The 15,032-nt window shown below is 31.5% G+C and overlaps 1 protein-coding gene across 1 annotated transcript in view; it reads right to left on the bottom strand.

Moving 5' to 3' along the window:
• Window positions 1-7,657: 7,657 nt before the first annotated feature.
• LOC143078288 (uncharacterized) overlaps window positions 7,658-15,032 on the bottom strand; it is a 47,574-nt gene continuing 40,199 nt past the window's right edge. Inside the window, exons 4-5 of the mRNA XM_076253192.1 lie at window positions 10,406-10,570; window positions 7,658-8,272 (exon numbers count right to left, since the gene is read on the bottom strand). Coding sequence (XP_076109307.1) covers window positions 8,028-8,272; window positions 10,406-10,570 — 410 coding nt within the window. The 3' untranslated portion in view covers window positions 7,658-8,027. The remainder of the gene's footprint in view (window positions 8,273-10,405; window positions 10,571-15,032) is intronic.

Raw genomic sequence — 15,032 nt, forward strand, 5'->3', positions numbered from 1 at the left:
TACATTGGTATTGAATGAATGATTGGTACTTGTTACAATGATATCGAATGATTGATTGGTACTTGTTACATTGATATTGAATGATTGATTGGTGCTTGTTACACTGATATTGAATGATTGACTAGTGCTTGTTACACTGATATTGAATGATTAATTGGTGCTTGTTACACTGATATTGAATGATTGATTGGTACTTGTTACATTGATATTGAATGATTGATTGGTGCTTGTAACAATGCTATTGAATAATTGATTGGTGCTTGTAACATTGATATTGAATGATTGGTTGATACTTGTTACATTGATATTGATTGATTGATTGGTACTTGTTAAATTGATATTGAATGATTGATTGGTGATTGTAACATTGATATTGAATGATTGATTGGTGCTTGTTACATTGATATTTAATGATTGGTTGGTACTTGTTACATTGATATTGAATGATTGACTAGTGCTTGTTACACTGATATTAAATGATTGGTTGATACTTGTTACATTGATATTGAATGATTGATTGGTACTTGTTACATTGATATTGCATGATTGATTGGTGCTTGTTACATTGCTATTGAATGAATGATTGGTACTTGTTAGATTGATATTGAATGATTGATTGGTGCTTGTTACACTGATATTGAATGATTGATTTATAATTGTTACATTGATATTGAATGATTGATTGGTGCTTGTTACATTGATATTAAGTGATTGATTGATACTTGTTACATTGATATTGAATGAATGATTGGTACTTGTTACATTGGTATTGATTGATTGATTGACTGATTTATTAATTGATTGATACTTGTTACATTGATATTGAATGTTTGATTGGTACTTGTTAGATTGATATTGAATGATTGATTGGTGCTTATTACACTGATATTGAATGATTGATTGGTGTTTGTTACATTGATATTGAATGATTGATTGGTACTTGTTACATTGGTATTGATTGATTGATTGATTGATACTTGTTAGATTGATATTGAATGATGATACTTGTTAGATTGATATTGAATGATTGATTGGTACTTGTTACATTGATATTGAATGATTGATTGGTACTTGTTATATTGGTATTGATTGATTGATTGATTGATATTTGTTAGATTGATATTGAATGATTGATTGGTGCTTGTTACACTGATATTGAATGATTGATTGGTACTTGTTACATTGATATTGAATGATTGATTGGTGCTTGTTACACTGATATTGAATGACTGATTGGTACTTGTTACATTGCTATTGAATGATTGATTGGTGCTTGTTACACTGATATTGAATGATTGATTGGTACTTGTTACATTGATATTGAATGTTTGATTGTTACTTGTTAGATTGATATTGAATGATTGATTGCTACTTGTTACATTGGTATTGAATGAATGATTGGTACTTGTTACATTGATATTGAATGTTTGATTGTTACTTGTTAGATTGATATTGAATGATTGATTGCTACTTGTTACATTGGTATTGAATGATTGATTGGTGCTTGTTACACTGCTATTGAATGATTGATTGGTACTTGTTATATTGGTATTGATTGATAGATTGATTGATATTTGTTAGATTGATATTGAATGATTGATTGGTGCTTGTTACATTGATATTGAATGTTTGATTGGTACTTGTTATATTGGTATTGATTGATTGATTGGTACTTGTTAGATTAACATTGAATGATTAATTGGTGCTTGTTACACTGATATTGAATGATTGATTGGTACTTGTTACATTGATATTGAATGATTGATTGGTACTTGTTATATTGGTATTGATTGATTGATTGATTGATATTTGTTAGATTGATATTGAATGATTGATTGGTGCTTGTTACACTGATATTGAATGATTGATTGGTACTTCTTACATTGATATTGAATGATTGATTGGTACTTGTTAGATTAACATTGAATGATTAATTGGTGCTTGTTACACTGATATTGAATGATTGATTGGTACTTGTTACATTGATATTGAATGATCGATTGATACTTGTTACACTGATATTGAATGGTTGATTGGTACTTGTTACATTGACATTGAATGATTGATTGGTGCTTGTTACATTGCTATTGAATGAATGATTGGTACTTGTTACATTAGTATTGATTGATTGAATGATTGATTGATTGATACTTGTTACATTGATATTGAATGATTGATTGATGCGTGTTACATTGATATTGATGGATTGATTGGTACATGTTATACTGATATTGAATGGTTGATTGGTACTTGTTACACTGATATTGAATGATTGATTGGTGCTTATTACCTTAGTATTGAACGATTGAATGGTGCTTGTTACATTGATATTGAATGATTGATTGGTACTTGTTACATTGAAATTGAATTATTAATTGGTGCTTGTTACAATGTTATCGAATGATTGATTGGTGCTTGTTACATTGATATTGAATGATTGATTGGTACTTGTTACATTGAAATTGAATTATTAATTGGTGCTTGTTACAATGATATCGAATGATTGATTGGTGCTTGTTACATTGATATTAAATGATTGATTGATACTTGTTACAGTGATATTGAATGATTGATTGATTGATTGGTACTTGTTACATTGCTATTGAATGAATGATTGATGCTTGTTACATTGGTATTGAATGAATGATTGGTACTTGTTACAATGATATCGAATGATTGATTGGTACTTGTTACATTGATATTGAATGATTGATTGGTGCTTGTTACACTGATATTGAATGATTGACTAGTGCTTGTTACACTGATATTGAATGATTAATTGGTGCTTGTTACACTGATATTGAATGATTGATTGGTACTTGTTACATTGATATTGAATGATTGATTGGTGCTTGTAACAATGCTATTGAATGAATTATTGGTACTTGTTACATTGGTATTGATTGATTGATTGGTACTTGTTACATTGCTATTGAATGATTGATTGGTGTTTGTTACACTGATATTGAATGATTGATTGGTGCTTGTGACATTGATATTGAATGATTGGTTGATACTTGTTACATTGATATTGATTGATTGATTGATTGATTGGTACTTGTTACATTGCTATTGAATGATTGATTGGTGCTTGTTACGCTGATATTGAATGATTGATTGGTGCTTGTAACATTGATATTGAATGATTGATTAGGGCTTGTAACATTGATATTGAATGATTGGTTGATACTTGTTACATTGATATTGATTGATTGATTGGTACTTGTTACATTGCTATTTAATGATTGATTGGTGCTTGTTACACTGATATTGAATGATTGATTGGTGCTTGTAACATTGATATTGAATGATTGGTTGATACTTGTTACATTGATATTGATTGATTGATTGGTACTTGTTCAATTGATATTGAATGATTGATTGGTGATTGTAACATTGATATTGAATGATTGAATGGTGCTTGTTACATTGATATTTAATGATTGGTTGGTACTTGTTACATTGATATTGAATGATTGACTAGTGCTTGTTACACTGATATTGAATGATTGGTTGATACTTGTTACATTGATATTGAAATATTGATTGGTACTTGTTACATTGATATTGCATGATTGATTGGTGCTTGTTACATTGCTATTGAATGAATAATTGGTACTTGTTACACAGATATTGAATGATTGATTGGTGCTTGTAACATTGATATTGAATGATTGGTTTATACTTGGTACATTGATATTGAATGATTGATTGGTGCTTGTTACATTGATATTAAGTGATTGATTGATACTTGTTACATTGATATTGAATGAATGATTGGTGCTTGATACATTGCTATTGAATGAATGATTGGTACTTGTTACACTGATATTGAATGATTGATTGGTGCTTGTAACATTGATATTGAATGATTGGTTGATACTTGTTACATTGATATTGATTGATTGATTGGTACTTGTTACATTGCTATTGAATGATTGATTGGTGCTTGTAACATTGATATTTAATGATTGATCGGTACTTATTACATTGATATTGAATGATTGATTGGTACTTGTTACATTGCTATTGAATGATTGGTTGGTGCTTGTAACATTGATACTGAATGATTGATTGGTGCTTGTTACATTGATATTGAATGATTGATTGGTGTTTGTTACAATGATATTGAATGATTGATTGGTGCTTGTTACATTGCTATTGAATGATTGATTGGTACTTGTAACATTGATATTGAATGATTGATTGGTACTTGTAACATTGATATTAAGTAATTGATCGGTGCTTGTGACATTCATATTGAATGATTGATTGGTACTTGTTACACTGATATTGAATGATTGATTGGTGATTGTGACATTGATATTGAATGATTGACTGGTGCTTGTAACATTGATATTGAATGATTGATTGGTACTTGTAACATTGATATTAAGTAATTGATCGGTGCTTGTGACATTCATATTGAATGATTGATTGGTACTTGTTACACTGATATTGAATGATTGATTGGTGATTGTGACATTGATATTGAATGATTGATTGGTGCTTGTTACACTGATATTGAATGTTTGATTGGTGATTGTGACATTGATATTGAATGATTGATTGGTGCTTGTTACACTGATATTGAATGTTTGATTGGTGCTTGTAACATTGATATTGAATGATTGGTTGATACTTGTTACATTGATATTGATTGATTGATTGGTACTTGTTACATTGCTATTGAATGATTGATTGGTGCTTGTAACATTAATATTGAATGATTGATTGGTGCTTGTAACATTGATATTGAATGATTGATTGGTGCTTGTTACATTGATATTGAATGATTGATTGGTGTTTGTTACAATGATATTGAATGATTGATTGGTGCTTGTTACATTGCTATTGAATAATTGATTGGTACTTGTAACATTGATATTGAATGATTGATTGGTACTTGTTACATTGATATTGAATGTTTGATCGGTGCTTTTTACATTGCTATTGAATGAATAATTGGTACTTGTGACATTGATATTAAGTAATTGATCGGTGCTTGTGACATTCATATTGAATGATTGATTGGTACTTGTTACACTGATATTGAATGATTGATTGGTGATTGTGACATTGATATTGAATGATTGATTGGTGCTTGTTACACTGATATTGAATGTTTGATTGGTACTTGTTACATTGATATTGAATAATTGATTGGTACTTGTTACATTGCTATTGAATGATTGATTGGTGCTTGTTACATTGCTATTGAATGATTGATTGGTACTTGTTACATTGATATTGAATGATTGATTGATGCTTGTAACATTGATATTGAATGATTGATTGGTACTTGTAACATTGATATTGAATGATTGATTGGTGCTTGTTACATTGATATTGAATGACTGATTGGTGCTTGTTACACTGATAATGAATGATTGATTGGTGCTTGTAACATTGATATTGAATGATTGATTGGTGCTTGTTACATTGATATTGAATGATTGATTGGTACTTGTAACATTGATATTGAATGATTGATTGGTGCTTGTAACATTGATATTGAATGATTGATTGGTGCTTGTAACATTGATATTGAATGATTGATTGGTGCTTGTAACATTGATATTGAATGATTGATTGGTACTTGTAAGATTGATATTGAATGATTGATTGGTGCTTGTTACATTGATTATGAATGGTTGATTGGTACTTGTAACATTGATATTGAATGATTGATTGGTGCTTGTTACATTGATATTGAATGATTGATAGGTGCTTGTTACACTGATATTGAATGATTAATTGGTACTTGTGACATTGATAATGAATGATTGATTGGTGCTTGTTACATTGCTATTGAATGATTGATTGGTACTTGTTACATTGGTATTGAATGAATGATTGGTACTTGTTTCATTGGTATTGATTGATTGACTAGTGCTTGTTACACTGATATTGAATGATTGATTGGTGCTTGTTACATTGATATTGAATGATTGATTTATACTTGTTACATTGATATTGAATGATTGATTCGTACTTGTTACATTGCTATTGAATGAATGATTGGTACTTGTCACATTAGTTTTGATTGATTGATTGATTGATTGATTGATTGATTGATTGATTGATTGATACTTGTTACATTGATATTGAATGTTTGATTGGTACTTGTTAGATTGATTTTGAATGATTGATTGGTTCTTGTTACATTGCTATTGAATGATTGATTGGTGCTTGTTACACTGATATTGAATGATTGATTTATACTTGTTACATTGATATTGAATGATTGATTGGTACTTGTTACATTGCTATTGAATGAATGATTGGTACTTGTTACATTAGTTTTGATTGATTGATTGATTGATTGATTGATTGATACTTGTTACATTGATATTGAATGATTGATTGGTGCTTGTTACATTGATATTGATGGAATGATTGGTACATGTTACACTGATATTGAATGGTTGATTGGTACTTGTTACACTGATATTGAATGATTGATTGGTGCTTGTTACATTGCTATTAAATGATTGATTGGTACTTGTAACATTGATATTGAATGATTGATCGGTACTTGTTACATTGATATTGAACGATTGAATGGTGCTTGTTACATTGATATTGAATGATTAATTGGTGCTTGCTACATTGACATTGAATGATTGATTGATGCTTGTTACATTGATGTTGAATGATTGGTTGGTACTTGTTACACTGATATTGAATGATTAATTGGTACATGTTACATTGATATTGAATGATTGATTGGTGCTTGCTTCATTGATATTGAATGTTTGATTGGTACTTGTTACATTGATATTGAATGATTAATTGGTGTTTGTTACATTGATATTGATTGATTGATGATGTTTGTTACATTGATATTGAATGCTTGATTGGTACTTGTTACATTGATATTGATTGTTTGATTGGTACTTGTTACATTGATAAGGATTATTTGTTCTATTAACCAAAATAATAAATTAGTCAATCAGTGGCTCTTTAAGAGAAAAAAAATATATTTGTTAGATTTTTTGTGTGAAAAAAATGCAGTTTCTAAATTATTAGTTCATAATTAATGAATAGGGAAACTACATAAACATATCACTACATGTGTGGTGTAATTTAGATGTGGAATTTGACAAGTTTGACGAAAACTTATCATTTATCACATAATTTATCATTTTTTAAATGTTTCAAAAATTATAATTTGTAGAAATATCTTTGAATTCTATTTGAAGATCTTGTTTTTTGTTAATAGAATTGCAAAAATATAGCTCTATTTATACACACGTTCATGTACAGTAATGCACTGTTTTCATAGGAAAAACGTCAAAGTCAGCCACCAGTAGTGCTTAAATTTCACTGTTACGAAATTGGTAAAAAAAAACATACTTAGTTGTGAATTACAACAACTGAATAGTAATTCATGAGTTAACCATTTGGCGTACAATTTTTCAGGTGATTTTTTTTTAGATCTCTTTAATAGATAAACATCAATATGCAACTGCAGTTTAAAACTTCTTCCTGATTACGTAGTCTCTCTATAGATAAACAAACGGTAGCTATCAATTTCGTTTGAAAAATACTTGGACAAAGACATTGGAAAATGACATTCCTTCGTATTTTGATAAGACGAAACTATTCGGACAACAAACAAAAAGCTGGCAATAAATAACAAAAATAGTCAGCTAAAATCTTTATTTACAACACTTATATTACAAAAAAATATTAAACATATCAGAACAGGACACCAAACATGTTATAATTATAATTATATAAAAATTATATAATAACTCACAAAATCGCAAATAAGCCATCTGCAAAAAACTGTAACAATTGAAAAACAAATGTTGGTAGAAGGACATCTTTATAAATTGATACTACTGTAAAGTTAGATGTTGTTTTAGTCTATCTCCACTAATTTTAAATATTGTCAAACAGGAAGGTTATGCATTGATCCAAAAACCACTAACATATTAACAAGTTCCACAATAAATATCATTGCGTAAAAAAAAAACTGGGAAATATCTAACGAAAAACCGCGTGTTCTGACAATAGTTTTAATATCTTCTTATCATCATGCGAACAAACTTCAATGAATAAGTGTCTCCTTTTGTTCCTCTCCAACTAACCACGTTCCAATAATCTGATTTGCCTTTTTTGTAGATACCGTTTAAATTTGATTTATGACAACCGCTATACCACCATCCTCCCTTTGCCTCTTTTGCACACTCGTTGGCATAACTGTCATTGTCTTGATCCTTTGCAGAGAACTTAGAGCCATTATGATACTTGAGACTATCACCTGTTATAAAAAATGACAAATTATAATTCTTGCTGAAGATATAATGAATCGTACTTGTTTTTTTTTTTACTTTTGACTCTTAATTGACACACAGTTGAAAAAGAACTACCAACGTCAAATTAAGAGTGTGGCCAAAAGTATTCGTCACTTGAGATTTTTTCCTATATATTGTATATAAAACTACTTTTTTCAAAAAAATATTTTGGGGTCATTTTTCGTTTGATTTTGGCCACGCTTACTAAAACAGTCTTATCGTCAAACAATTCCGACCAGAGTTCAGAAAACAGCACAATGTCACTCATGGACATTCAACGCAGCGAAAAAAATCACCGTGTCTTTAGCGAGTCAAATGGTTAACGGTCGTGCATAATATAACTTAGTTACTTTGCAAACTTCTACTCCGAATGTTATTTTGTTGATTTGTTACCTTAGAAATTAGTATGAATATATTAAGCTCAATTTGGCGACTTGCATTGATATTATTATAGCGACGTGCCAAAAATAGATTTGACAGCATGTATATGTAACAGCCAGTGAAATAGATATAACATACCAGTTTCGCCAGAATTTCCGTTTTATACTGTTAGTTGAAATATAGTTAAACATTGTTACCAAAACAGTAGTCTGATTTATACTTACCAAGATGCTTTATGGTTATACCTATTGGTCAGACAAGTACCCCACAACAGTACATAAAATAATAAAAACTGTTTTGAGTTTTTCAACTTTTAACTTGACTTTCAGCGATTGTAAAAGTACACAAGTTCGCTTTTAAGATCAAATTTATACTTGGTAAATTGTAACTAAAAGTTAAGTCCTTGATTCAATTTGTTCACATTAAACATTTTGATAACATTGTGATGATTTGCATGATAGGTATGGCTATCCTTAGGGAAACTTTTCAATGCTGGTGCTGGTGATTCTGATCTGGTGGGTCCCTGTGATGATTGGTGTTGATTGTGTGCTTTGGGTTTTGTTAACATGCATCAGAACGGATATTTAAACAATTATTCTGTTAATTAGTTTTTCGCTAATACGTTACATGTATCTTACAAATCTCATATTCATTCGCAAAAAGAAATTATTCTAATAATGAGTTGTTCATCAGATCAAATGTCCTATTTTTTTTTTTTTTTTTTTTTTTTTTTTTTTTATCTTTGTCGCTATAAAGCTTAAGGAAGTCACTGTGACATATGGGATAATTGTTTATACCTGTAAATTGTAACCTATTTTCTACCTACATATAATAATATGGGTTATTACCTGTATCAAAATAAATTACACAAGTTATATTTTCATTCAAGCGAAAACAAGATCTTTGTTATCACTGCACCGCATGGGAGAGATTTTAATTACAAAATAATATACAAATATAGCCTTTGTATGAGGTCGATTCAAGGATATATTGACCTGAAAGAAGTATATTGACTGAGGACGAAGTCCGAGGTCGATATACTTCTTTGGGTCAATATATCCTGTATTGACCAAATACAAAGGCTATATTTGTTATATTATTAATTTCAGACCATTATGCATATTTGTATCAAAATCGTCATTTGATTTTGTTTGAATTTTATAGATATCATATTGTCTCCTTGACAATAACAACATATTAGTTGTTATTTATTTTTTATTATTTTTTTTTGTTTGACATCTTATGTATTTGAAGATTTTTTCGTCAAATAATCGACCACACTGTCAGATATCCATTTATTTCAAAACGTTTAACGATATCCTGAAATTCATTACATGACGTCACACAAAGTAAATCGGTTTTTAGATATTCTAAAAATAACCGTGCAATATGCTCTGTGCAATATGCTTTTTGCTATCTGCCGTTTTCTCTCTACCTTCGAAAATATAGTTTATCACGTGACTATCCCTAAACGAATCAAAATTGTTAAAATATACGAATTAATAATATTGGACAATAATAAACGATTAAGATGAAGTTTTATTTGGAAACGTATTGAAAAGATAAAATAAAAAATAAGAACGATTATAATCAGAGAGACATCCATGAATAAATAATTAAAAATCCGAAAGTAGTTATAACCATTTGCACATATGTAAATCGGAAAAACAGTTTATATCATAACCCATAGTTGTTTATGAACTAGTGAACTACTATACCTGCTGTGCCACTGTAACCGCCAACAGTTAGTTTGTATTTTGATGATTCGTTTTCTACTTTGAACGTCTTGTACATAGCGTACCATGTTCCTCCTTGCCAGTCACTTAAATCCACTCGTAGTTCATACCGTCCACTTGAAGTGAGTTTGTGAATATTGTCGTTTCCTTAAAAAAAAAGATGAAAATTAAGCACCAGACTCAAGCTGGCAGCCACTTTTATCGGCCAATCAAGATAGCAGCCACTTTTTTCCAGCAGCCAATTTTGATGATATGTCTAAAAACCAAAAAACTGCGTGAGGCTCAAACGTTCCAAAAATCGCTAAATCTTAGTTAAATGCAATCTAACAGCGGAAATCGACAGTTTCGCGGTTTCTACTGATTTTTTAAAGCATTTCATTCCGTTTAAAATATGTATGTGAAGTTAGCGGTCTCTCTGTTATTTGACATTCGATAATTGATATTCAATATCCAACCGGCTACTAGCAGTCGGTTCAATATTCAAATTTAGTTGAAAATCACTAAAAAGCATGAGGGAAAAGATACCACTTTATGACCCTTCAAGCTGTCATAAATTTTCTTTGTCCTCGAATAAAAACCCTGATATAAATTGCATATTTGTCTTTATGTTATATAGATTTTTATCAATAAAACATTACCGAAGATTCACCAAAGATGTAATTTAATATATAAAATATGAATCAAAAACCGATCACTCCAGAAACATCAAGAAATATAAATATAAATATTTATGGAAAGCCAAAAAAGAAAAGAAATGTATAGTGAACACCTACCATAGACTGCTTAAATGACGGTGACCACCCCAGACGACTTTGAACCTCTGTGGTTGCCAAACGGGCCCGGATCCCAGAAAAATATTTCTGTGGGGAATAGCCTAAGTCAATACCTTTGAAATGAGCTATGTCCGGTTCGGAACTTTGCCGTAGGTATATGCCGAAAAGTACCGAATGTGTGTTTGATATGAAAAATACGTAAATGGGCAACTTTGAACCTCTGTGGTGGCCAGACGGGCCCGGATCCCAGATAAATATTTGAGTGAGGAATAGCTTGGGTCAATAACTTTGAAATGAGCTAGGTCCAGTTCGGAACTTTGTTGTAGGGATATGCCGTAAGTACCGAATGTGTGGTTGATATGAAAAATACGTAAATGGACAACTTTAAACCTCTGTGGTGGCCAGACGTGACCGGGTCCGAGAAAAATATTAAAGTGAGAAATAGCCTGGGTCAATATCTTTGAAATGAGTTTAGACAGGTTTGAAACGTTGCCGTAAAGATATTCTTAGGAGTTCCGAATGTATGATTGTTGAAGAATCTCAATAAATGCGTTGTGTTTTCTATATACGTTTAATTGTAGTGATAGGTAATGAATAATACAATAACGTCACTCACTATAGCTATAGTTACGATGTTACCATAGCATAATGTTTGTACATTGCGTATTTTCCGACATTTTTGGGGCCAAGAAAATTGAAATATGTAACGAAAAATTTTAAGAAATTGTAAGTTCACAATATAGATAAAAGAAATTTAAATTAGTGTCCATCTCAAATTAAATAATCTAGTTAATCAACCTTAACTGCTGTCAACTAAAGTTTATCTCATAGTCCATTCATGGATTTTTTTTCTGCCACATACGGTAGCTTCATTCAGCGGTTATTTTCTTTATGCGTTGTAAGTTCCTTTCCTGTATCTATTTGGCTTCTTGACTCGACCAGTTGAGGGTGTGTTCGTTCGTCTAGGTAGCAAGTTACTTTCTTGGAAATTTTCCTCAAATGGTTCATGTGCGATCTACTTTGTACGAGCCATTGTGATGTGTCTTCTGGTCTTGTTTTGGCAAATGTCGTACCTGAAGGTATATCATCTGAACTGTCATGTTTCCATAACAACTTTTCCGTGGACTTTCCTTATTCGCAGTGTTCTTGTCTTCAATGACGTTTACCAGAGTTGTAGATATTTTCGGATGGTTGATGTTTCTATTGATTAGTCCTGATAACACACATCCGAACTTTGATTGTACAACGATGGGTCCTTTTCCTCTTATAACTCTGTCCTCGATAATTTGCCAGTAGTAGTCGGCGCCTATGAGTAAGTCTATTTCGAAACGTTCTGTACTTAAGTTTAAATGTGGCAAGTTCCTTGTAAGTCTTGTTTTAAATCGGAACTACAATCTCTGGAACAATGCGTGTGTCGATATGAACTTTTTCTCCTGTGTCGGTCTGTAACTGTATTGTTGCAGTGTCTAAGTTGCGAATCTTCTGGGATAAATCTCAAAACACAGGCGGATGAATGCTTTTCTGTAGGATTTATTTCTAATTTATCAGTTAATTTCTGAGTTATGAAATTAAAGAAGGCTGTGGCCCCTCGTCAAATAAGATGTTACATTCGACTTCTTACTCGTTATTAACAACTGGTGCAGTTGTTGTTTTTAGGAGAATGTCGTGACTCTGATGTGATGAATACATTACTGTAGTCTCGTTTGGTGTTTAAACTACCTTGATTGCTGACTGTTGTGGAATTACCTCTTTTCCTTTACATATGCTAGTATGATGTATTCCGTTACACTTTTTGCATCGTTCAGTAGACTGGCATGCGGCCACTTGGTGTGACCCTTAACAGTTAAAGCATAACTGTTTCTGTTTTACAATTTGATTTCTTATGTTTGCGTCTGTTACTTCAGGGCATTCTGTCGGATAGTGCTCAGCTAAACAAAATATACATGTATGAGTATTTACCTTCTTACGTGTGTCTGTGAATTTGCTCTTGTATGAATGTGATTGCGTACCCATAAAAAGTGCAGTGGCGTACAATATGTCTGAATCCATGACTCCTTCGCCAGCTTCAAGTATTTCAATCTCTTTAGTTATTGCTTTTCGTAGATTTTTCAATATCAAGTTATATCTCCCGTGTTTTCTTGCAATATATTTTCTTATGTCAATCGGTAACTTGTCCAAAACTACAGGTACAAAAGCGAACCATACATCTCAAGTGTTTGACAAAGTGACACTAATCCTCGCACATATGATTCAAGTTTGTCTCCGTAAGACCTCAAGCTAAATGCATTATTTGTCGGTGCGGGTAAGCTCATATTAAGTGATTTCATGTACGCATTAAAAAGTTTGTGTGGGTTTCCAAATCTCTCTCTTAGCAAACAAACGGCTGTCTCATAATTGGCGTGCGTAAGCGCAAATCCTGCTATGGTTTGAGCGGCGGTTCTTATAAGCTGGGCTTTCAGATAACTAAATTTCTGTATTGGTGTGAGGCTACTATTCTAATGTATGGTACATTCGTAAAAGTTCCAAAAAGTGCTCCACTGCAAAACATACCCGTCAAAATGTGGCTAATCTAATTTAGGGAATCTATGGTTTATATTACTAATTACATTTGGTAGTTGGCTGGTGGTTGTATATACGAACATTTTTCCTTGGTATTGTATGATTGTCAATTCAGACCAGTAAAGTTGCGTGATTGATTTCCGGTAGGATTTTCCTCCGATGTACTTCGTTTTCTAGTATTTAGCATGTAAACGACTGATGTGTTTGTACTTCTAGCGTTTGATGTAGGTATATAGCATTCAGTGTTAGCGTTCATTGTTTACTTTTCTTTAAATTAGAATTATTGTTGGGGGATTTGATTGTTTGCTTAAGTTTTCGTATTTGCCTTAATTTACTGTCTAAATTAAACATATCCTCATCCGAGTCTGTAATTTCTTGTTCAATGTGATCCTCGTGTAGAATTTCTTTCATCTGCTCGTTTAAATCATGAATAATCTTCTTTTTCTGGGTTATGGCATACTCAATAGTCTATGGCTTTGAATTCCCCCATTTCGACGTTTTCAGGATTCTCCTTCAGCTCCTCGAATTTGATCCATATCTTCGTCACTGCTGCTCTGTTGCAAACACGTACTGCCTTTAACGTCAGTTACGGCACCATAAATGTTAAAGAATCTCAATTAATGCGTTGTGTTTTTTATATACGTTTAATCGTCATGATGGCTATTGAATAATACAATAACGTCACTCACTAAAGCGTTATGGTTACAACGTTACCATAGCGTAATATTTGTATTTCGCGTTTTTTCCGACATGATTATTATGAAAACTATGTCAAGGCACAACTTTAAACCCCAATAGTGGTCAGAATTGCCATTATCCCAGAAAAATATTAAAGCTCGGAACTTTGCCGTAAGGATATTCTAAGAAGTTACGAATATTGGTTTGTAAGTAAAATATGTTATATGAATTTTGGAACCACTGTAATGCAGATGGCTCAGGATTATATATAAAAAAAAATAGTGAATAACCTGGGTTCATACCAGTGGTGTAGAATATAGAATGCTGCAACACTTTTAATAATTAACAGTGAAAGTGAAAGTAGGAAGGTGACAGTGAAAAAAGAAAGTGACGTCATATTAGTAAGTAAAAGTAATGACGTAACATTATACAGGTAAAGTAGCGTCAAGGTGTAAAAGTTAAAGTAGTCTGATATAAATATTAAGGTGTTTAACGTTTTAGGGTAAGGTGTGTAAGGGTAAGGGGCGTTAGGGTTAGAATTTGAATAGGAGTACGGGGTGGTGTTTTTAAATCGAAAAAAAAAACAGACTATAGAAATA

This window comes from Mytilus galloprovincialis, chromosome 6 (genome assembly GCF_965363235.1).
Source record: "Mytilus galloprovincialis chromosome 6, xbMytGall1.hap1.1, whole genome shotgun sequence".
Lineage (NCBI taxonomy): Eukaryota > Metazoa > Mollusca > Bivalvia > Mytilida > Mytilidae > Mytilus > Mytilus galloprovincialis.